A 24,184-nucleotide genomic window follows, 5' to 3' on the forward strand; every position below is an offset into this window, starting at 1 on the left:
AGATCCGATCCCGAGTCCAAAAGCCCACTCTCTGATGCAGCGATCGACATCAGATCCTCATCCGAGCACCGAATGTGAAGCGGGGAACCTCCGAAGAGGGTCCTGCGGCAGCAGCCGGCAACTCGATGACACATGGCGTGCTAGAGGAGTAGAAGGTTCGTGGGGGGTGGGCCCAACGAAGAAGCTCCCACTGTAACCCTCAGATCTCCCAGAGTGCTAACCAGACCAGCAGCTTTGGAAGCTGCAGGCGGCTGGGTAGCAACAGAGGGGACTCTGAAAAAAGGAGAGTTGCGATCGCAACTCCAACATGGACATACCATCCACAAGCGCTGACTCAGCATGCTGTTTGCCCAGGGGTGAGACAGCGATCGTGGCCATCAGATGAGGTCAGGAAACGATCAAGCAATTAAAATTGGTGTTTTGCTCTTGTAGATTTCTGTTAGGAAATTTGCACTTGAAGGCAAGAGAGAAATGATCAACACAACGGTTCGGCTCCGAAGCAAAAGTATGAATGGAAGTGAGTATGCCGGTCCTACTTATACCCGGATGTGCCGGATGGGTGTGGCCCGACATGTAAATCTCACTGGCCAATTCCCATTGGCTCATTTTGTACCACTTGGAGGTGATAGGGTTCCCAAGCGAGACCCCATTACGTCAGTATCGATGTAATGTCGAACGTGACTGACTGAATGGGAACTTTGAATTTTGATCCATTTGGTCAAGGAGCATAAAAAAAAAAAAAGTAAAGTTTTCAAGACCATTCAGAAAACCAAATCAAGTTCCACCCTACATTATTTTTTTCTTGTTGAATGTCCCATTTCAATCATAAATAGACCACATTACAGAAGTGAAATGGGTTCTGCACACTGACTGGTTAACCTTTATTTTAGGCCCTGCTCAACTAATATGATGGTAAAAAGATGGTAAGGAAGGTTTAGAGTTATTGTTAATATTTTAATGTGGACACAGCTGCAGCACAACACTCATCTTCTACTGTCCATTCTCACTTCATTCATTTCTCTTTGTTGTCTTTCTAGAGGTCTTTTATCACTTTCTGTACCCATGTGTTTCTTTCTGTATATCTCCATTCATCTTTCTCTCTTTTATTCTGCTTCATATAAAGTGATAATTGGTTGTGTGACCTTTTGTATTTGTGCTCGTCCTTCTACTAGGAAACTGCAGACTATCACAGATTTATGTTCCAGTCAGTGTGTGTGTGTGTGTGTGTGTGTGTGTGTGTGTGTGTGTGAATATTGGAAGTAGATGATTCTGCATTCCATTATTCCCAAATCATTTCAAAACCTCTACTAATAAGAAGCCAATGCTTTGGATACAAGCAACTATTGTTTTTTTTTTGTTGTTTTGTTTTGTTTTTTTTGCAAGCAGCTAAAATCGCTTACAGCAGCTCTAAAAGAATATTCCAGTTTCAATACAACATAATCTCAAATCAACAAATCATGTACTATATTTTGTGCTTACAATATTTACAATAAGGGTCACATTTATTAACATTAGTTAATGCATTAACAGACAAAGAGCAATATATTTGCAGCATTTATTAACCTTTGTTAATAATAGTTCATAAAAATGTTCTTTCACACTTTAGTTTAGGATCCAATTCTCACTATTAACTAACTATTAACTACGACTTTTGCCTCAATAAACTACCAATTAAATACTTCTTATTAATAGTTAGTAAGGTAGTTAAGGTTAGGTATTAGGTAGGATTAAGGGATGTAGAATATGGTCATACAGAATAAGGCATTAATATGTGATTTAGGACTGTCAAACGATTAATCACGATTAATCGCATACAAAATAAAAATATATGTGGGTGTACTGTGTGTAATTATTATGTATATATAAATACAAACACATCCATGTATATATTTGAGAAATATTTACAAGTATATGTATTTATTTATATTTTTATATAATTTATATTATATATAAATAAATTTTTTTTGTACATAACATATTTCTCTTAAATATATACATTAATTTGTGTGTATTTATATATACATATTATTTACACACATTACTCACACATATATTATGCCAACTCAAACTTTTATTTTGTATGTGATTAATTGCGATTAATCGTTTGACAGCCCTAATGTGATTTATAGGTAATACAAAAAAGCCAATATCCTAGCAATGTGCATGGTAATAAGCAACCGAGAATTGGACCCTAAATTAAAGTGTTTCCAAACATTCATGTTCATGTTAGTTCACAGTTCATTAACTAATGTTAACAGATACAACATTTGATCTTAGAAATGTGCCAGTAAATGTTGAATTTAACATTAACTAAGATTAAGAAATGTAGAAGTATTGTTCATTGTTAGCTCATGTTAACTATTGTTAACTAGTGAAACCTTATTGTAAAGTGTTACCATTTAATTTACTATTAATAAGTTGATTTCAGAACACATGCATGAAATTGATCACGTTGATAAACTTAATATTCAAAATTTTGGTTACACTTTATTTTACATTGCCGTAGTTACATTGTAATTACTCAAATAAGTACCGAGTACTATTAATTAACTACATGTATTTACTATAGAGTTACAGTTAAGGTTAGGTTTAGGGTTAGTTACTTGTAATTATGCATAATTTACTGTTAGCACTATAGTAAGTACATGTAGTAAGTAACGTTTAACAACGGCACTGTAAAATAAAGTGTTACCAAAATTTTTAACAACAATTAATCTTTAAGTCTTCCTCAACTAACACAATAGTATCACACTTGCAAGTTTGAACCCACAACCTTTCAGTTACCACATTTTTAACCACTAAACCACATCACCCTACTTCACTCCTTACTTTCAGAGTTAGTCACCATCTCTTTTCAAACCTGTTAAACCAAACTAAATCAGTTAAAGACACAAAAAGACTGAATTATGAAAACACAAAACACACAGTGAGCAAAAACTAGTAGTCACGCAGACAGGTGTGTGAGGTTAACACACTGAGAGCATGAGTGATTTAAACCACAGCAAACATTGACTGACGTCAACCCAAACACACGATTAGGTACCTGATGTAAAAATCAAAATACAAACTTCTCTTCCTTGAAGGCAAAAACAAAAGAAAAGGAGGGGAAAAACCCAAAGCATAACAGTTACTGCATCATCCTCAACACACGTCTACTTCTCAATGACAAAATAAAACCAGATCAAGCAAACAAGTGACATAATTAAAAAAAAGAAAGAAAGAAAATGAAAGAGCAACAGATTATAAGGGGCTTTGTTTGATCAACTTTATGGTCTAATTGACGATAATGATTATGATACTCATAATAAAACTTGTCCTTGTCACATTTCACCTCAAAAACAAAACTAATATGAATTGATTTATATTTTGCAGTAAAAAAACTAAAACAAATCATAAAATAATATTATGCAATAAGAAGATTAAGTCTTTTAGGACCATTAAGATTATTTTATGACAATTAGGCTGTCAGGATTATGCTTTGGTTATGTTTATTTTCATTGTATTTTGGTTTGGTTCTGTTTTGTTGCCGTTTCCTGTCATATTAAATTGACCTAGGGTGCATCTCAATCAGCTCCCTAGTTCAGTAGTCATTATAAGGGCTGTTTCAATCACAAAATCCTTCCAGTGCACTGAAAAATTATCTCCCTAAAAATCCCTCACTGCAAAAACCAGGGAGCATCGATGCTAACTATGCTACCTTACGTCACATTTCTGAAGCACGAAACATAAAATGCAAGAGCCAACTCAATAAATACAATGACACGTGACAGAAGATGTGAAATAACAAACCATTTTTTTTTTTAAATACATGTCAGCATAAACACATCACTAGACAGGTAGTGAACACATCTAGTTAACATTTATAATTAAAATTCAGCTGAAATGTAAGGATATGTAACAGAACAATGTGCTTAAAAAGTAATATAAAAAAGATATAGGTCCTGCCTGTTGTTGATTAATACCAACAGTGACGTTCTACAACGTTGATGTTGTACATAGTCATGCCGCCGGAAATTGAGTAATCATTGTGTAGTATAGTGAACCAGGGTCCTTACCAATGCCCAGATTCGTGTACACGATATACTGATTCACAAGCTCAGGAGCTAGGGAGCTAATTGCGAAGCACCCTTATTTTCCTAGTGTGTGCCAATTTGTTTCCATAGTTACTTATTAGTTTCACCTGTGTTTCATTTAGCTCCCTTTGTTTGCCCTTAGTTCCCTTGGTTCTTTGTCCGGTATTGCCTTGAATTTTCAAGTACGAGCTGTTACGCTATCGTGTGTTGCTCCTGTGCTTCCTGGATTGTGTCAGTTATTTGGTTTAAAAAATTGCTGCTAATCCCTTATTCTGTTCATCATTACTTTGAACGTGACACAAGCACATTTCCCCCAAATTCTCATTACCGCAATATGCACAGTTTTACTTTTTTTACTTTTTTTTTGGTAATTGTTAGTGGTATTTTTCTTCAGGTTCTTTACTATGATAAAGAATTATTACAGTAAAGAATTAAAATAGTCCTTTTAATAGTCCTTTAATGGTCCTATAATCAACATTCCTTAGTGTGTAATGGTGCTGTTTGAGCATTGTAGTCTTGAGTTTTCTTCCGGGAACAAACACGTCACAATATTCCTCATTTAAAGGAACACGCCACTATTTTTGAAAATGGGCTCATTTTCCAACTCCCCTAGAGTTAAACAGTTGAGTTTTACCGTTTTCGAATCCATTCAGCCGATCTCCGGGTTCGGTGGTAGCACTTTTAGCTTCAGCTTAGCATGAATCATTGAATCTGATTAGACCGTTAGCATCTCACTCAAAAATGACCAAAGAGTTTCGATATTTTTCCTATTTAAAAGTTGCGATTTTCTAGGCCGATATGGCTAGGGACTATACTCTCATTCTGGCGTAACAATCAATGAACTTTGCTGCTGAATCATGGGTGCAGCAGGCGCAATGATATTATGCAGCGCCTGAAAATAGGTTAACTTCTGTCAACATAACCAACGTGACCACAGCCCTTTATAACGCACATAACCATGGCTAATCGCACACAGGTAAATCCAGCCACTTCCCAATTTGCCGGCTGCAACTCTGCAACTACACAAACTTAGTGCCGGTCACGTTGGAAGTTACCTAGCTGGGGACTATTTTCAGGTGCTGGGTAATATCACTGCGCCTGTTGCACCCATGGTACGGCAGCAAAGTTTCTTGATTATTACGAGATTATAATGAGATTATAGTTATAATGAGATTATAGTGAGAATATAATGAGATTATAGTTCCTAGACATATTGGCCTAGAAAATCGCAACTTTTCATTTTCCGTAGGTCTACATGATGTAACTACAAAAGAGTCAAGTTTTACATAGGAAAAATATCGGAACTCTTTGGTCATTTTTGAGGAGATTCCCCCTTCAATATGTAAAGCGCTTTTAGTGCCCAGAAAAGCGCTATATAAATGTAAGGAATTATTATTATTATTATAATTATGAAGAGTGCGCATGTGCTCTGGTACATAAGAACGAGCCTATGAATAATGAATAAAATGAGAAGTAGTCCTCAGATGCAAATATAGCAAAAAATCTAGCATTAATTTGATCTCAAACTAATTAATTTAAAGAAGTTATTACTCTAACATCTGTGTGACATCATTCACCAACGTTGAATTGGTGATTCGGGATTCGGGAAACAGTCGTGATTAGCTAGTTGATTTGTTCAACGATGCATTGTACTATGGTAGTGAAGCTCAAGTTATGCTGTTGTATGGGAAACGCACCCTAGAGTGTTACTGACAGACTGGGAAAAATGGAGATGCAACAATGTCAAATATGTGAAAATTAATGTTGAACATTTAAGCATGATTGAAAACCTATTCTAGTAGAGCCCAAAAACAAAATCTAAATTTTGTAAAAGGAGATAACATGGGCCGTTTAAGTAAAATACAATGTTTTTTTAATTTTTTTTTAATTTGGGGTGAAATATGACCTGGACAATGTTTTTTGATACATTTGGTAAGATATATCATGGAAACAAACTTTATTTTGGCCAGATGATGAATAAACATGCAGAACACTTAAGTATCACTGACACACGGCATCACATTTACATCATTAATTAGATATTCCCACACACACATATGCAAGACAGTACCTTTTCTGTTTATAGGTGAGCATTGCTTCAGAAATAGGGAACTGGTGGGAGAGGTTTGCTCCAGCCAGATACTGTGAGACGCGCCCGGCCACATCAATATTATCTGTGGACATTTTCAAACACCAGACGCATTAAGGACCAGCATCAAATCAGACGATAAAGGCATCAAATCATATTTGAAGAGCCCATATAAGCATCCACTCTAACCTGAAGTGGGAGCTTCTAACCTCCCGAAAATGTCCCGCCATCCTGCGTCCATGAAGATGTTACTGAACTTACTGTCAAATGTAGAGATGTACTTGGCCAGTGGATGACAACCTGATCAAAAACAAAGTACATTTTGCTCACATCGAAGAAATACCACATAATAAAAGGATTGTCTTTCACATCAGACCAAAGTCCAAAATAAACACTCGCTAAGCACCCAGTACGACAACAAACTGGCTTTGGTCCATAAATAATACCACCAGCTGGGTGAAAACTCTATTATGAACATAATACAGGGTTTAATTGAACTGTGTGAATCCTCCCATTAAGCCGCCAAAACTGAAATATGAAAAATCTGTCACAAAATCTGTCATGTTTTTCTGACACATAGAGTTTTACTGAAATAAGCACATATAAAAATACATATCTTTAATATATTATAAAATATATAAAAATGTGATTTAAAACAAATACACTATTGTGTATTTATAATAATTACGATTTTTTAAATGTTTTTGAAAGAAGTCTCTTCTGCTCACCAAGGCTACATTTATTTGATCAAACATAAAAAGAGTAAGACTGTGAAATATTATTATAATTTAAAATAGCTGTTTTCTATGTGAATATATAGTAAAATGTAATTTACTCCTGTGATCAAAGCTGAATTTTCAGCATCATTATTCCAGTCTTCAGTGTCACATGATCCATCAGAAATCATTCTAATATGATGATTTGCTGCTAAATTATTATCAATTATTATTGGTGCTCAAATATTAATAATGGTTCTTATTATCAATGCTAAAAACAGTAGCTGCAAAATATTTCTGTGGAAACTGTGATACATTCTTTGATTAATAGACATTTCAAAAGAGTTTGAAATAGAAATTATTTGTAATATTATAAATTCTTTACTGTCACTTTTGATAAATTTAATGTGTCCTTACTGAATAAAAGTATTAATTTTAATTAATTAAAAAAAAAAAAAATGTTGCATACCCCAAACTTTTAAATGGAAGTGTATCACGGTTTCCACCAACAATATATGGCAAAAATTTTAAACAGTATCAACAATGATAATAATCAGAAATGTTTCTTGAGCATCAAATCAGCATATTAGAATGATTTCCGAAGGATCATGTGACACTGCTGAAAATTCAGCTTTGATCACAGGAATAAATGACAGTTTAACATATATTCACATAGAAAACAGCTATTTTGAATTGTAATAATATTTCACAGTATTGTTTTACTGTATTTTTGATCAAATAAATGCAGCCTTGCTGAGCAGAAGAGACTTTTTTCAAAACCTCTGAACTATTGACAGTAGTGTTTATATTTTTGAGAGTTAATGCTTCAGATGCTTTATTCTGCTTACCGACAGGAATGACCAGGAAACGAATGTAGCTCAACCAATCGGGCGTCTTGTTGGCGAGCTGCTCCACAAAGCAGCGAAGGACCGTGCTGAGGTAACTCTGATCGCCCGCCACTGCCACTTTAATGGTTGGTGGTGTTTGTGCATTACAGTTGCAGCTGACACAATGAGATTTACAAAATAACAAAAGACAAAAAAGAATCATACTCAAGTTCTCACTAAGAAAAATTAAGAAATTATAAAGTGAGCTAGAGTTTCTTGTATTGTAAGTGGACATTGAGGAATTTTGAGTGGCCTTACAATCGTTGAATCCTGGTGACGATGGTGTTGAAGGCCGCCTGAACATCTGCGGGGGAAACGGTGGACACAATAGGCTGCTTGTGCTCCTGAAGAATCTCATTCAAATACTGCCACAGAAACACAGTTCATGGTTCAGAAAGCAGAGGGAAATTGGGAGGATGGCAAAAAAGACGGTGTGAATGAAAGCAAGTAATGAGGACAGCGATGTACATAATGACTATTCCTGCTGTACACATCAGCCTCAGGGAAGGACAAATATCCAAATAAATCCAAACAGACAAGACAAGTGATTGTGTACCCAGGTTAATGCGTCAGCCCTGTTACCATCATAACCATCTCTTATTAATATAATGTACGAGTCAATAAATCAAACAGTGAACTCTGGGACAAGTAAATCAAGGACAAGTCTCCTCTTTTCACTTTTTAAGAATGTAAAGTTGATGAAAAATGAAAGAAAAAAAAATCTAATTCGCTCTAAACATGTGTACAAAATTATTCAACCCCCCAAAGTCAAATTTTGTGCAGAATCTTTTATTCTTTATAACCTCCAATAAACGCTGCCTGTAAGTGCTTGAAAAGCTTCAGATCACTGATAGTCTTTGGTTTCCATGTTACCACTGCTTTCTACATATTCCACTAAATATTTTCAATTAGATTTCAATCTGAAAACTGTACATCCCTGAACCAAGCTTAAGTAGATTTGGATGTATACTTTGGGATGGCTGTCCTGCAGGAAAGTCCATTGATCATCACGCTTCAGTCTCTGCACCGAAGGCATCACCATTTTTGCCAAAATGGCTTGATACTTCAAAGAATTCATGATGTCCTTCATACAGTTAAGATTTCTACTTCCTGCAACAGCAAAGAACCCCCATAACAAGACTGGACTTCCTCCATGTTTGACCATGGGAGTGGATGTTCTTCTGCTCATCAACTTTACATTCTCGGAATCACTCAAATGTGTATTAATAAACATTGTATAAAAGTTTACTGATGCCTTTTTATGAATTGTTTTCATAAAATCAGCAGCTAAATGTCCTACAGGTTAAGGGGGTTTAATCATTTTGATTGCAACTTTATATGAGAATATATATTTGAATCACATTCCCATGATTGTATAAAGATCAAATGATTATTGAAAACTGGAAATTTGTAGAAATATGAGCATTAAATTCTCTTTCAAATAAACACTTGCACTATGTTCTTAGCTGGAAATTGCTAAATAACCTGTAAACCTATCAACTGTTGTTACCAGTCATATCCCATCTAGGGAAGAGGGATTGACTAGTTGATTCCTCATTCTGCACTAACTAGAAAGAAAAAAACTACTAAATACTAACATATAACACTAATGCACTAATTTACTACAAAATTTGCTAAAAATCTTTAAAATTGGCTTTAAAAATCACCTGTTTTTAGAACAACCCTAAAATACACACAAAATAATACTGTTAATAGGTGTTTTCACTTAAAAAATATTTTCATTAAAAATATTAAATAATCTTTACAAAACATCGAAACAAGATACAGTGTATCCGGAAAGTATTCACAGCGCTTCACTTTTTCCATATTTTGTTATGTTACAGCCTTATTCGAAATGGATTAAATTCATTATTTTCCTCAAAATTCTACAAAAAATACCCCATAATCACAACATGAAAGAAGTTTGTTTGAAATCTTTGCAAATGTATTAAAAATAAAAATGAAAAAATCACATGTACATAAGTATTCACAGCCTTTGCCATGAAATTCAAAATTGAGTTTAGGTGTATCCTGTTTCCACTGATCATCCTTGAGATCTTTCTTCAACTTGAATGGAGTCCACCTGTGGTAAATTCAGTTGATTGGACATGATTTGGAAAGGCACACACCTGTCTATATAAGGTCCCACAGTTAACAGTGCATGTCAGAGCACAAACCAAGCCATGAAGTCCAAGGAATTGTCTGTAGACCTCTGAGACAGGATTGTATCAAGGCACAGATTTGGGGAAGGGTACAAAAAAATTTCTGCAGCATTGAAGGTCCCAATGAGCACAGTGGCCTCCATCATCCGTAAATGGTCAGAGAGGTGACCAAGAACCCAATGGTCATTCTGACAGAGCTCCAGCATTTCTTTGTGGAGAGAGGAGAAACTTCCAGAAGAACAACCTTCTCTGCAGCACTCCACCAATCAGGCCTGTATGGTAGTGTGGCCAGATGGAAGCCATTCCTCAGTAAAAGGCACATGACAGCCCACCTTGGAGGACTCTCAGACCATGAGAAACAAAATTCTCTGGTCTGATGAAACGAGTAAAGCATGGTGGTGGCAGCATCATGCTGTGGGGATGTTTTTGAGCGGCAGGAACTGGAAGACTAGTCAGGATAGCGGGAAAGATGAATGCAGCAATGTACAGAGACATCCTTGATGAAAACTTGCTCCAGAGTGCTCTGGACCTCAGACTGGGACAGAAAGGTTCATCTTCCAACAGGACAACAACCCAAAGCACACAGCCAAGATAACAAAGGAGTGGCTACGGGACAACTCTGTGAATGTCCTTGAGTGGCCCAGCCAGAGCCCAGGCTTGAGCCCGATTGAACATCTCTGGAGAGATCTGAAAATGGCTGTGCACCGACACTCGCCATCCAACCTGATGGAGCTTGAGAGGTCCTGCAAAGAAGAATGAGAGAAACTGCCCAAAAATAGGTGTGCCAAGCTTGTAGAATCATACTCAAAAAGACTTGAGGCTGTAATTGTTGCCAAAGGTGCTTCAACAAAGTGTTGAGCAAAGGATGTACATGTGATTTTTTTTGTTTTTTTTGTTTTTTATTTTTATAAATTTGCAAAGATTTCAAACAAACTTCTTTAACGTTGTCATTATAGGGTATTGGTAATGTAGAATTCTGAGGAATCCCTTTTGTACGGAGCCCCACACATGACATGCAAGAAAAAAAATGTATTTGTGCGCACGATTTACTATTTCGTTCCCTCGATTTACTAATTTGTGCACATGATTTACTATTTCGTTCCCTCGATTTACTAATTTGTGCGCACGATTTACTAATTTGTTCCCTCGATTTACTAATTTGTGCACACGATTTACTAATTCGTTCCCTCGATTTACTTATTTGTGCGCACGATTTACTATTTTGTTCCCTCGATTTACTAATTTGTGCGCACGATTTACTAATTCGTTCCCTCGATTTACTAAATCGTGTGCACAATTTACTAATTTGTTCCCTCGATTTACTAAATCGTGTGCACAATTTACTAAAACGTGCACACGATTTACTAATTTCTTCCCTCGATTTACTAATTTGTGCACACAATTTACTATTTTGTTCCCTCGATTTACTAAATCGTGTGCACAATTTACTAAAACGTGCACATGATTTACTAATTTGTTCCCTTGATTTATAAATCATGTGCATGATTTATAAATCGAGGGAACGAAATAGTAAATCGTGCGCACGATTTAGCCTACTATTTTTTTTTTTTCCCTGCGTGTCATGTCCGGGACTCCGTACTTTTGGAATAAGGCTGTAACATAACAAAATGTTGAAAAAGTGAAGCGCTGTGAATACTTTCTGGATGCACTGTAAATTTCACTGAGATGCAAAATTACAAAAACATATTCGGAACATAATGTACCAAATTTAGTAAGGTTCACACTTAAAACCAAGAAACAAATATATGCCAACAGGATAAGAAAAATAAACTTAACTCAAGATATATTCTCTGAAAACAAGTCATATCTCATTACACAATTCTCAAGTAAATGTATCTTGTTTTAAGGATGTTTCGGTATTTTTATTGGAAAACAAGTCCCAAATATTATATATATATATATATATATATATATATATATATATATATATATATATATATATATACATACACACAGCATATATAAAAAAAATCCAGGGTAGAAAACACACACCTGCCCCTGCCAGTCTGTAGTGTTAATAAGGATGATGTTCTCTGGCAGATGTTCGTCAGAGTTCAGGATCTGATTGAGCTGATCGTACACTGATTTCCTTGGGACCTGCGACAAGAAGGCCGTCATGTCAGAAAATGAGCACAAATCTGTCATCCAATATTTCCTTGTTCTTCTACTGCCAGGCACAAACACTTACACAAACCTGTGTGATGAGTCTGGAGTCTGGCGAGGTTTCACTCTCGATGCTGCTGGTGCGGTCGCTCTGAGCTTTAGAGTTCTGTCTGTCCTTCATGGACGTGCTCCGTGGACGCCGCTGCAGCTTGCTGTCTGTTTTACTGGCCACCCAACAAGGAGAAAGACATATTACAACTGCTGGAATGAGAACAGCCAATACATCCCTAACACACCTACAAGCTAATAAACCTCAGATTTATTAGAGTTCCTGAAAGACTAAAGGACTTAAGCACTCCATGCTGGAAAACCAATCTAAAGGCAGTAGGTGTGTCTTAGGCTGTGTTCACACTTGTAGTTCAGTTCTCTTGGTTCTTTTAGTCCGGACCAACAAAGAAAATTGGTCCCACTTTATATTAAGTGGCCTTAACTACTATGTACTTACATTTAAATTAATAATTTGATACAATGCACTTATTGTGTACATACATGTTTTTACATTGTACTTATATTTTAAAAACACCTGCATGTAATTTCATCTGTAATTAATTTCTGTAATTACATTTATAATTACACTGTTGACGAATCCCTTACACCTTAACCATACCCTTAAACCTACCCATACCACCAAAGCTTTCCTTAACCTTACCCATATCCCACCTCAATAACAGCAAAAGTGTTTTGCAATTCAATATGAAGCCAATAAGTACATTGTACATATTTTTTAACATAAGTACATAGTAGTTAAGGCCACCTAATTAAAAGTACGACCAGAAAATTATATATTTATTCCTGGTTTGCTTAGCATTCACACTGTCATTTATAACACCAAACCTAGAAAAAACTTGTGACTAGCTTTTATTACGTATATTTAGCAACAGAACTTACTGAACATCCAAAACAATGCCATGGGCTGGACTAAATGCATTTGTAGTATGCGCGTACATATGATGGAGTTTTTACCAGCCGAGAACTCGTAAAGAGCTTTCAAAATGTGTTAAAACAGCAGTAGGAATTCCTCCATTACACACACAAACGAAGATCTGCTGTAAATTTCTGACACCAGTACTAAATTGTAATGGGCAACATCACAACTATGATGACAAGAACCACGTATGCACTTTTTGTATTTTCCTTTTTAGGGTCGCATCTTGTGACATCACTCCCTGTTTCTGGTTTGTTTAGATGTCTTTGACCCATGTTTGCTTCATATTTCTGTTGAACAAAGGCAAACAAGTTTGGTGCGCACCAGGGTTCTGATGGCAGTGTTCACACTTGAATGAATCGCACTAACAGAGCAATCGCACCAGAGTTCGTTTCGGATCTGCCAAGTGTGAACACACACTTCGAACATGGTACCTGGTTTCTAGGTGCTCCAAACTGGAATAGGTGACATAAATGTAAAATGTTTAACTCATAGATGAAGGACATTTGCTGCTTTCAGTTGTAATTTCAGTCTGAACAAAAATCAGTAGCTCTATAATACAGTAGATCGTGCATCACAATTTGGCATCTACTGCCTCCCGAGGCGCCACAGAAAGAAGCTAAAAAGAGGCGAATCAGTGATGCACTGCTGCGTTCAACATTCACTAAAGTGTCTGTGAGCCCATCGCTCGGGGACTGAGTCTTAATGAGCTCATTAGCCAATGCAAACACACACATATGCCGTCTAGCAGAGGCCTGTGAGAACAATCAGCTAGAAAACGACATGGAAGAACAGACGACTTGATGTTGTGATGGACCACAAGAGAAATATAACAGATGGGTGTTTCTTTAACTGAGCACTTTCGGTCCCATGAACCTCTTAAAATAAACTCTCTTAAAACGTACTTTTCACATTCTGTTTTTTTTTTTTTTTTTTTTAAGTCAGCATGAAATGACAATTCAATCTATTTCCCAAATGTATGTCATTGAGCTTATTGTGAATGATTTATCCATGTAATTGTTTTATTTTATTTTTTAAAAAATTGGCCTTGTTATTTTTTTTTTTCAAAATGTCACAACTCCACCATTCGGTGAAACAACAGACTTTTCTCTGGTGATGTATGCAGGACATGTCCAATCATTTTGTTTGCTTAAACCCCACCCCCTTCTTACAATCGACTGCGCGCTTGCATTCAGCTGATCTGCTTCCATCCAATCAAAAACCGATGGATGAACCAAGTCCCCACTCCACATTTTTTTCGTTTGCAATAGTCCATTTGAAGTGTTGCCAACTATTTTCAATGGAAAGTAGCTAAAGCCTGCTCAAAAAGTCACTAAATGTCACTAGATGATGTAATGCACCGACTGTCAGCACTTTTCATGTTTTTTCGCCTCACAAACTGCAATTTTCTCAATTACTCTACATATTTTCTGTCAGACTGATGGAATGAGTATGATATAGTGACTGACTACGTGTTAACCAGCAAGTCGCTAGATTTGTCACTGGTCGCTTTTTTGAAAAAAGTCGTTACGGGGTCTGAAAAGTCACTAATCTAGTTACTATTATTATTATTAGGGGCCAAGCACCGAAGGTGCTTAGGCACCTATTGTAACTGTTGGCGTTCCGTACTCTTATTATTATTATTCTTCCGCTTCCGCTCTTGAAGTCTATGGCAGCCCATAGAACCGCTCGCGGGAAAGTTGTGAAATTTGGCACACAGTTAGAGAACAGTCTGACCTTTGTCCATAGCAAATTTGGAGTCTCTAACTCAATCCCTCTAGTGCCACCAGCTGTCCAAAGTTGCACTTATGTTTATGCAAATAACTTTTGAACCGTAAGGGCTAGAAACAAAATTCGGCCATTTTGAATTTTGTGCTAAAATGCTGTATTTTACGAACGCATTAGCATATCATTATGAAACTCGGTATGGGCCATCAGGACAATGCCCTGAAGGAGCTTGAGAAGTTTCGGCGCTGCGCTGCCTTGTGGTCAAAAGTTATAACAAAATTTACGAAAATGCTAATAACTTTTGATTATATTAACCAATTGTAATGAAACTGGTCTCTGTAGATTCCTTGGGTCATGCTGAGAACATAGATATCAAATTTGCCAAAGTCAGCTGAACTTCCTGTCCGCCATATTGTTTTACTTTAAAAACCTACTTTTTCAAACTCCTCCTAGACCGTTGCTCCGATTTTCACCAAAATTGAACCGTATCATCTTCTGACCATGCCGACAAAAAGTTATGGATTTCAAGTCTATACGTCAACCCGTTTTCGTATACCAGAGCAAAGAATTTGAGGCATGATGCAAAAACGACTCTTGAAGCTGTATCTCTGCAATGCTTTGACATATCGACACCAAACTTTGCAAGTGTCACTGTCACCTCACTCTGACCATACCACATTAATTTGGTCACAGCGACACCTATTGGTCGAAAGTGATGAACCAGTAAATCCTCATTTTTGATCATTTTTCAGCTCTTTTGCCTAAAATGATCTTAATAGGTCTTTAATTGCTCACTGTTGCAGTTAATCTGTTGCTCCCAGTCGTGTTGGCTTGCTTCTTTTGCCGTTTTTGTGCTTGGCCCCGTAATTGCTGCTTGCAGCTATATTTATTATTATTATTATTATCTAGTAGCTGCTAAATTGGCAACACTGTCCATTTCACTCAGATATACGTCACAATGTGTAAGAAAAGATATTTAATTTGTCTACTAACAATGTCACTTTTATCTGGGCAAAAATGTTGGTTGGGTAATTTGTGGAAAAAATGAATATAAAATAATATAAATAAATTAATATAAACCATTTTCAAAGAATAAATATTGGTTTATGTCTGTTTCACTCTTTGTTTATATTCTCAAATTAAAAAAAAAAATAATAATTTTTATGACGAATTAAAAAATTTTTAGGACGTTTAAAGTCTAAATAATTAAGGCATGTATAAATAAAAAAGACTGTCATACAATAACAAAAAGAAAAAAGTTGAAATCTGTTAATTTTGCAATTCTGCAAATTGTCAGATGGTTTAATCTAAGGCTTCTGAAGAGATATGATTGATTTAATTTAGGTTTTTATTCATATATAAACATTGATCAGCACCCATGCATAGAGCACATCAAATATGGTAAACAGAAGCATAAAAACAAACATCATTTGTATTTTACAGATGAATGAAAGCCTTATGGGTTTGAAACTACATGAAGGTGAGTGAATAATGACTGAATTTTCATTTTTGGGTGAAATATCCCTTAAATACACATGAATTAACCCCTGGCACAAAAAATTGCCTTTAGTTTAAGAAACATCCAAATGCGGGCACATCCGGAGGAACTATTATTTAATTCAACAGTAAAAACTAGCGCCTACAGGACTGTTTTTACAGAGTTTGAGAGTGAGACGGAGAGGATGTGATAGAAAACAGATGGAAAAGGAAAACAGGAAGGCAAGAATAGAAGGTCGCATGTGTTACCTAGGCGACATGAGAGTCTGCGACTCAGTCTTGCAGAGTTTGCCCACCGTTCCTGCTAATTTCTCCGCGCTCACGTCCCAGCTCATGTTGGCGTCACATGTTGCCACGCCGCTGCCCGCCTCGTCCTCCACGAGCTCCTGTGTGGAGAGATAAACATCAGGCGGCGAACATGTATCACTCTCATCAAGGGCTCGTACGGCTGTGAAAATTGTCATGTTGCCATGGCGACGGCCACTTAGCCACAAAACAGAATTGCGGTGTGGAGGTGTCGATGTGTCTGAAAGAGAGTGTGTTTGTGTGTGACTTTCACACACTAGATACTGCTAGAACTGATTAAGTGTGTGACACAGACTATAGCCTTGAATTATTAGCAGTCAGTGCGCAAAAACAGAAAAACAGCACAGCCCTTATGAAAGAAGGATGGAGCATTTCTTTTACTAATCATACAATGGAAAAATGCAACTGGTGATTGCTTGTGCAAAACTTGCCTCCACAATGGTAGGGTGTTCTGAGTGGTTGCTAGGGTGTTTGGAGTGGTTGCTAGGGTGTTCTGAGTGGTTGCTAGGTGGTTGCTTACTGGCCCAGATAAAAATTTCCACCCCCAAGTCTGGAAGGTAGGAATGACTGAATTTTCTGGGTACAAATAGTGCTGGACGAGTTTAATACTTAGCAGGGCTGTTGACTACAACTATCTGGTAACACTTTACAATAAGGTTTCATTAGGTAACATTAGTTAACTACTTTAGTTAACATGAACTAAGAAGGAACAATGCTTCTACAGCATTTATTAATCTTAGTTCATTTCAACATCTACTAGTACATTATTAAAGGTGCCCTAGAATTAAATATTGAATTTATATTGGCATAGTTGAATAACAAGAGTTCAGTACGTTGGAAAAGACATACACTGAGTTTCAAACTCCATTGATTCCTCCTTCTTATATAAATCTCATTTGTTTAAAAGACCTCCGAAGAACAGGCGAATCTCAACATAACACCGACTGTTACGTAACAGTCAGGGTGTACGCCCCCAATATTTGCATATGCCAGCCCATGATCAAGCCATTAGACAAGGGCAGAACGTCTGGATCTGTGCACAGCTGAATCATCAGACTAGGTAAGCAAGCAAGAACAATAGCAAAAAATGGCAGATGGAGCAATAATAACTGACATGATCCATGATAACATGATATTTTTAGTGATATTTGTGAATTGTCTTTCTAAATGTTTCGTTAGCATGTTGCTAATGTACTGTTAAATGTGGTTAAAGTTACCATCGTTTCTTACTGTATTCACGGAGACAAGAGAGCCGTCGCTATTTTCATTTTTAAACACTTGCAGTCTGTATAATGCATAAACACAACTTCATTCTTTATGAATCTCTCCAACAGTGTGTAATGTTAGCTTTAGTCACGCAGCATATCCTCAAGCTCATTCAGAATCAAATGTAATACATCCAAATAAATACTATACTTACATGATCCGATGTATGCAAGCAGCATGCATGACGAACATCTTGTAAAGATCCATTTTGAGGGTTATATTAGCTGTGTGAACTTTGTTTATGCTGTTTAAGGCAAACGCGAGCTCTGGGGGAGGGGGAGCGGGAGATTTAAAGGGGCCGCAACCTATATATCAGTGCATAGTTAATGATGCCCCAAAATAGGCAGTTAAAAAAATGAATTAAAAAAAATCTATGGGGTATTTTGAGCTGAAACTTCACAGACGCATTCAGGGGACACCTTAGACTTATATTACATCTTGTAAAAAGAAGTTCTAGGGCACCTTTAAAATCAAAAGTTGTATTTGTTAATATTGGTTAATGCACTGTGAACTAACATGAACAAACAATGAACGACAGTAGTAACAAAGATTAATAAATACTGTAAAAATGAATTGTTCATTGTTAGTTCATGTTAGTTAATACATTAACTAATGTTATCAAATGAGACCTTACTGTAAAGTGTTACCAAAAATGGCATATCACATGGCTACAAGTGTGATATTGCTCAAATATATATTTAACTTTTTCAAATCACCTAAGGGGAAAATATATTATATAAATCTATTACATTATGTGCATAAATTATATATTATTATTTATTATTATAAAATGGCTGAAACTACCACCGCTATGTGCCTAAAATGCTGTACATTTTGTATAGAAAAATTTATAGAAATACAGAAATTGTTACTGACTGCGGCTGCAGGGTCCACCACTGTAGGGTCATCTGGATATCGTCCACCCACTGCTCTGTTCTTATCCACTGTTAACAGATCACCACTCTGCACACACACGCACACGCACACACACAGAAAATATAGCACAATAGTGAGCACAGGGTTTAGCTGCTTGAGTTCTGCAAGTATTTTCTCATTTCCATTTCCTCTATACCCTTGAAAAATAAGCAAACTTTTAAAAAGTGTTCTTAATACAGAAAAAATTTACTTAAAAATATATACTTAAGTGTGAACTGAATGCAATTGATAGAAATTAAAACTGCAATGTGTATGTCATGTATTTAAATATATTTGTAATTACACATTTGTAATGACGTTGCAGTTTAGTGCATTTAAAATATATTAACTTTAAACGTAATATTGAATATAAGACACAACAGTTACAATTTTAATCAAGTACTTTACATGTGCTTTAGTATGTTAGTCAGTAAATCAAAATAAGTGTACTTCTTTAAAGCATAACAAAAGATTAAAAAAACAGTCATGAAAATTTACTGCACTCAAGTCAAGTGGCCTTTTATTTCATTAGTTATATTATCTGCAAGACAAGTTTTTATTTATTTATTTTTTATATATACTTTTAAGATTATACTGCAAGTGCATTTTCAATACAATTAAGTGCACTTCATTTTCACAAGGGTAGGGATTGCAAAACATTATTCAATGAAGAGTTGCAAGCAACTAACCAACCAGCTCAGAGATGAAGCACAACACCACAAACTTAGATTTGATGGTCATGGGAAGAGGTGGTCACTCCTGAACTCTTTAAGTTCAGGTTCCGTTTCCATGGTAATAGCGACTTAAAAACTTTTTTTATGAGTTCGAATTCAGACGGTTTTGTGGCTTCTACAGAATATATCATCACTTGGATTATGTGTCTGTATTTAAAAGTTTACACATCATACAAAAAAAGTAAAAAATGAAAGGGATTACAATGATTTCTAACAAAGGCAACATACATTTTCTACATATTTTGTCAAAATTGAGTTATAGAATGGGTCTATTAGACTATGATCCGTCCATTAACAGATGGATTTGGCATGACTTTTTTCAGATTTAGAAAAAAAAAAAAAGTGAAAATTTGTATAAAATCAACCAAAAGCCATTTTTCTCAGTTTCAGAGTTGGAGTGTACTGTGTTTTGCTTTTGCAGGGCAGAATAATAGGATAATTCAAATGTGTGTCAGACGTACAGTGGAGGGCGGCTCTCTCGGCTGGCTCTTCTGACTGTGCAAACTGCCGATCTCCGTCTGTGAGCTGGAGTGAGACATTCCCTCAAAGAATGGCCTTGAATTGAAAACATACACAGGTTTAGAATATAAAAACACTCTAAGAGCCAAAAGTTGGGTTTCATTGTCAGCGATACAGTATCCGTTAAGTGTTTTTTAAGAGGCGTTTACACTGGAAGTCAGTCATTTTCAATAAGAGTTAATGAGACAGTTTGGCGATGTTGGCATCGTTCATCTCACTTTCTCATTTTTAGCAACAAAAAACACTCCTTGTCAACATGTTAAAATGGCAATGTGTCCTAAGAGCCAGTTTTGAAGGCTACAAATAAGGGCATCTTAGAAATAGGAACAGCCACTACAACCAACAACACAGTGCGAGCCGAAGGAAAAATGTGAATGTGAAAATAACTGTGGAAATATGGAAATTGCTCTAAGCCAGCTAATCAGATGCAATTTTGAAAATCTCCTGCCATTTTTGTGTGCAATATGCATCAAATTAGCACTATGACCAAAGACTTGACATATCCAAAGACGGTACACTTATATTATTATGAATGGGAGAAAGTGCAGCACACGATATGGTGGAATAATTCCCCGCCTTAAGTAAAAAAGGCAATCGCTGATTGGTAAAGTCATCGAGTCACTGCAGCTGCCGCTCTGGATGCTATAGAAACAGTCAGTGTTTTTAAATGCATGCTTATGAAATAGCTGTCTGAGAGGTAGTGTAAGGGGAAAACAAAGTTTTTCAAAACATTGAATCAATTGAACCAATTCCTTCGCAAAAATGATTCACAGTTTCGAAGCACTGAAAGTACCGCATGCTGGTGATGCCTACTGGTCAGAATGGTCAAACATGCATAAAAATGTGTTGCCTTTGTGAGTGCCTTTATGTGTAATTTTAGTGAAATTGTAGGGCTTGTTTTGTTTATATAGAGCTGAGTTAATCATACCAATAATGGCGCTTTTCCACAGCATGGTACAACTCAGCGCGGCTCACTTCACTTTCGGTTTGCTTTTCCACTGCAGATTAGTACTGCTTCAAAATGGGTGAGATTATAGACTGATCATTATAGTTATGCTGCCTCTACTGCTGTGGATCTGCTCCTCGGCTACCAACGAGAGGAACGTCTGCACCTTGTCTACTGAACACGATACAGCCATTTCTTTTTTCAAGTTGCGTGCAACAGTTGTTTAAAGCAAGTCATTTAAAAAAGTTGTGTGAACAAATGATACTGCAGTGGCTGTTACTGACTATTTAAATCTAGTGGGTTTGGTGTCTAACGTCGCAAATCCAATGACTCTGGTAGTGACGATTCTCTCTGACCAATCAGTGATCTGCAGTGTTTACATGACACATTTTAGTATCGGTACGGCATGCTTGGAACCTCAACCGAGGTGGTACTACTTAAGTGAGCCGTACCGTTCCATACCGAGCCGTCCCATGCAGTGGAAAAGCGCCATAAGAGACTTTTAACTACAACGCTTCCTTTTTATTATACAAATGTGACATTAAATGTCTACAAATTTACAAAATTGATCTGAGATTAGGTAAAAATCATATAGACACTGGTTCATGGGTTCACAGAGATCAACGCCCCTAGCGGCAAACCATTAAAATTTTGAAACATTTCGAAACCGTAATGACGTAGCGAAGCCTGGTTTTCTGAAACTACGTGACTTTGGCAGTGTGATATGCGCCCTGAATCACCGGTTTGAAATAAATAATTCGCAAAAGGTTTTGAAGTTTCACGAAGCATGTTTCAAAAAGGGACCATCACTACCGAGAGGCATTTCAAAGATGGCCGCTGAGTGAAATGCTATGACTGCTGAGTGAAATGCTATGACTTTGCTATGACTCATGGCTCTTACTTTAGTTTGGGTTTGGGAGTGCTGAGAAGACTCTCGTTGTCCTCCATCTCTGGGCCGCTGTCGCTCTGGTTATAAACCTCCAGACTGTCATACAGAAGATCCAAATCTTCAACCTCCTGCGTTTGATCAACCGGATCTGAGTCCAATACCTTTTGAAGCCAGCACAAACAAAAGCAAAATGTAGATGTGTATGAAAAGTAAATCTCACACACACACAAAAAGATCATTAGTTTTTTTATATTATAATAAAGTAATGAAACATTATTATAATAGCTAAATGAGATGATTTGTGTGGGAAAATGTGACTTGAGCATTTTGTCGTGTGATTCACCCATTAAAAAACTAAACATGTACCGAAGAACGAAGGCATTCAATGCAATCTTTTTAAGCCTGAATTTTCACAGGACAGGACAATCACCAGTAATGGCCCATTCATACTATAAAATAAGCAGCTGAGACTAAAAGACAGAAAGAAGTTCATTGTGGAAATGAAAACTAAAGACACAGAAAGTGGAAGAGAGATGGTCTCAAAGTAAAGGGGGCAATTTTCATATCCTAATAATGAGAATTTATTAGAATTTACACTGTTTTGTTTCTTTTCCAAGAATGATAAAAGAAACAATTATAAAAGAACAAACTTTCTGTTAGCATTGTTTTGCTCCACTCTCCTTGCTGAAAAAAAAAAGAAAAAAAAATCGGAATAACTTGGTCATGATAGAATACCAGCAAAGTTCTGTTTGGATTTTTCTGAGTTTGGATTTTAGTCAAATAGAACTAATCAGTTGAGCAACAAATTAAAGCCATTGTATATTTTGCCTTGCTACGAATGCCGTTAATTCATTTCTCAATAATAATAAAATAAAATAAAAATTTAACTACTTCCCAACAGGAAAGCTGTGATTAACCTGCTTTTGGAAATTCCCCCAAAGCAAGTCATTTTTTTCCCCATAAGTTTATGTCACAGGTGTTTTGAAATATGCTACACATTTGAACCACACCCAAAATGAGTAATTGCACTGACCATATTGGCAATGCTACTCAAGGGAACAGCCTGCCAATGCAACAAAACTGTGTCATCGCCCTGAATCAGGAAGTTGCTGGACTGATTGCCAAATAAATCTGGATCATTTCCTGTAGGGCTTGGATAACGGAATGTGGCAGTCAAGGCAAGAGGACGATGAAGTCAAAGAGTCACCAACTAACAAGCTTAGACTCTAACAATGAGGCTGTAAACCTACTTAAATCTTGCCTGTAGGCTATAGAAGCATGTATGACCTAAGTCATGGCCTCATATGTCTTCTCAGAGCAAAACAGTAAGTTTAGTTATAGAAGAGATCTACATCATGTCTCACACTGCAAAAATCAAAGCTCCTCTCACATTTAAGCTACTAGATCAATCTTTGCCAAGTCCCAGGGCTCTTTTTATAAAGGTTAAATTTCATGGCTGAAGTGATTTTGTGATTACAAAGCACACAGGACCGCAAAGTAGAGAGTGGAGAGTGAAGAACTTAATGTATTTCTCTCTGTTGTAACTTATAAAAGACAAAAAGAAATTTTCACCTCATCAGATACTTTGAATCTCTTCAGGAGAGCAACAAACTTCTGCTTGAAATTGGGTTGCTATAAAGAAAATATTGAGAGAATATGTCATTAAAAATGCAATCAAGGTCACAGTTACAAAGAAGTATGGTACACAGAACATAGTAAAATGTTGGTACTTTTCCATTTTTTTTTTTTTTTTTTTTTTTAAGACAGTAAAATAGGTAAAAGCAAAAGACAAAACAAAAAATCTGGATTTACAATTTTTGGTCCCACTGTATTTTGTGTCTTTAACTACTTTGTACTTACATAATTTTTTTGTTTTTTTAAAGATTATTTAACTTTAAAATGAAAATTACCCCAAGCTTTACTCATCCACAAGCCATCCTAGGTGTATATGACTTTCTTCTTTCTGATGAACACAATCAGAGAAATATTAATAAATATCCTGACGCATCCCCGATTTATAATGGCTGTGAACGAGACCAACGAGTATGAGCTGAAGAAAGTGTCTCCATCCACATCCATCCATCATAAACGTACTCCACACGGCTCCGGGGGGTTAATAATAGCTGAATAGCTTCCCTTCTGAAGGAAGCGATTCGTTTTATGTAGAAAAAAAACAAAATTTAACAAGTTGTGAATTAAAATATCTAGCTTCCACCAAACAGCGTTCCGCATTCAAGTTACGAAGAAAGTAAACTGTAAACTGGCGTCGCGTCAGTTACACTTTTTACATAAGTTGAATAGGGAAGGCGTAGGACATAGCGTTAGCTTTTTGAACACAAACACAAAAA

The 24,184-nt window shown here is 36.4% G+C and overlaps 1 protein-coding gene across 4 annotated transcripts in view; it reads right to left on the bottom strand.

The window, feature by feature from the left end:
* The window catches only part of si:ch211-126j24.1 (phosphofurin acidic cluster sorting protein 2), a 93,422-nt gene that overhangs the window by 17,612 nt on the left and 51,626 nt on the right, over nt 1–24,184 (bottom strand). Inside the window, exons 8-19 of one of the 4 annotated variants that reach the window (XM_048170211.1) lie at nt 23,409–23,468; nt 21,849–21,997; nt 19,944–20,037; nt 18,710–18,796; nt 16,511–16,647; nt 12,143–12,275; nt 11,941–12,045; nt 8,024–8,130; nt 7,727–7,881; nt 6,352–6,462; nt 6,145–6,247; nt 3,044–3,076 (exon numbers count right to left, since the gene is read on the bottom strand). In XM_048170211.1, coding sequence (XP_048026168.1) covers nt 3,044–3,076; nt 6,145–6,247; nt 6,352–6,462; nt 7,727–7,881; nt 8,024–8,130; nt 11,941–12,045; nt 12,143–12,275; nt 16,511–16,647; nt 18,710–18,796; nt 19,944–20,037; nt 21,849–21,997; nt 23,409–23,468 — 1,274 coding nt within the window. Of the gene's footprint in view, nt 1–3,043; nt 3,077–6,144; nt 6,248–6,351; nt 6,463–7,726; nt 7,882–8,023; nt 8,131–11,940; nt 12,046–12,136; nt 12,276–16,510; nt 16,648–18,709; nt 18,797–19,943; nt 20,038–21,848; nt 21,998–23,408; nt 23,469–24,184 lie in introns of all 4 variants that reach the window. The other 3 variants (XM_048170207.1, XM_048170224.1, XM_048170217.1) reach the window with 3 other exon arrangements.

The sequence above is a fragment of the Megalobrama amblycephala genome, linkage group LG2, assembly GCF_018812025.1.
Source record: "Megalobrama amblycephala isolate DHTTF-2021 linkage group LG2, ASM1881202v1, whole genome shotgun sequence".
Taxonomy (NCBI): Eukaryota; Metazoa; Chordata; class Actinopteri; order Cypriniformes; family Xenocyprididae; genus Megalobrama; species Megalobrama amblycephala.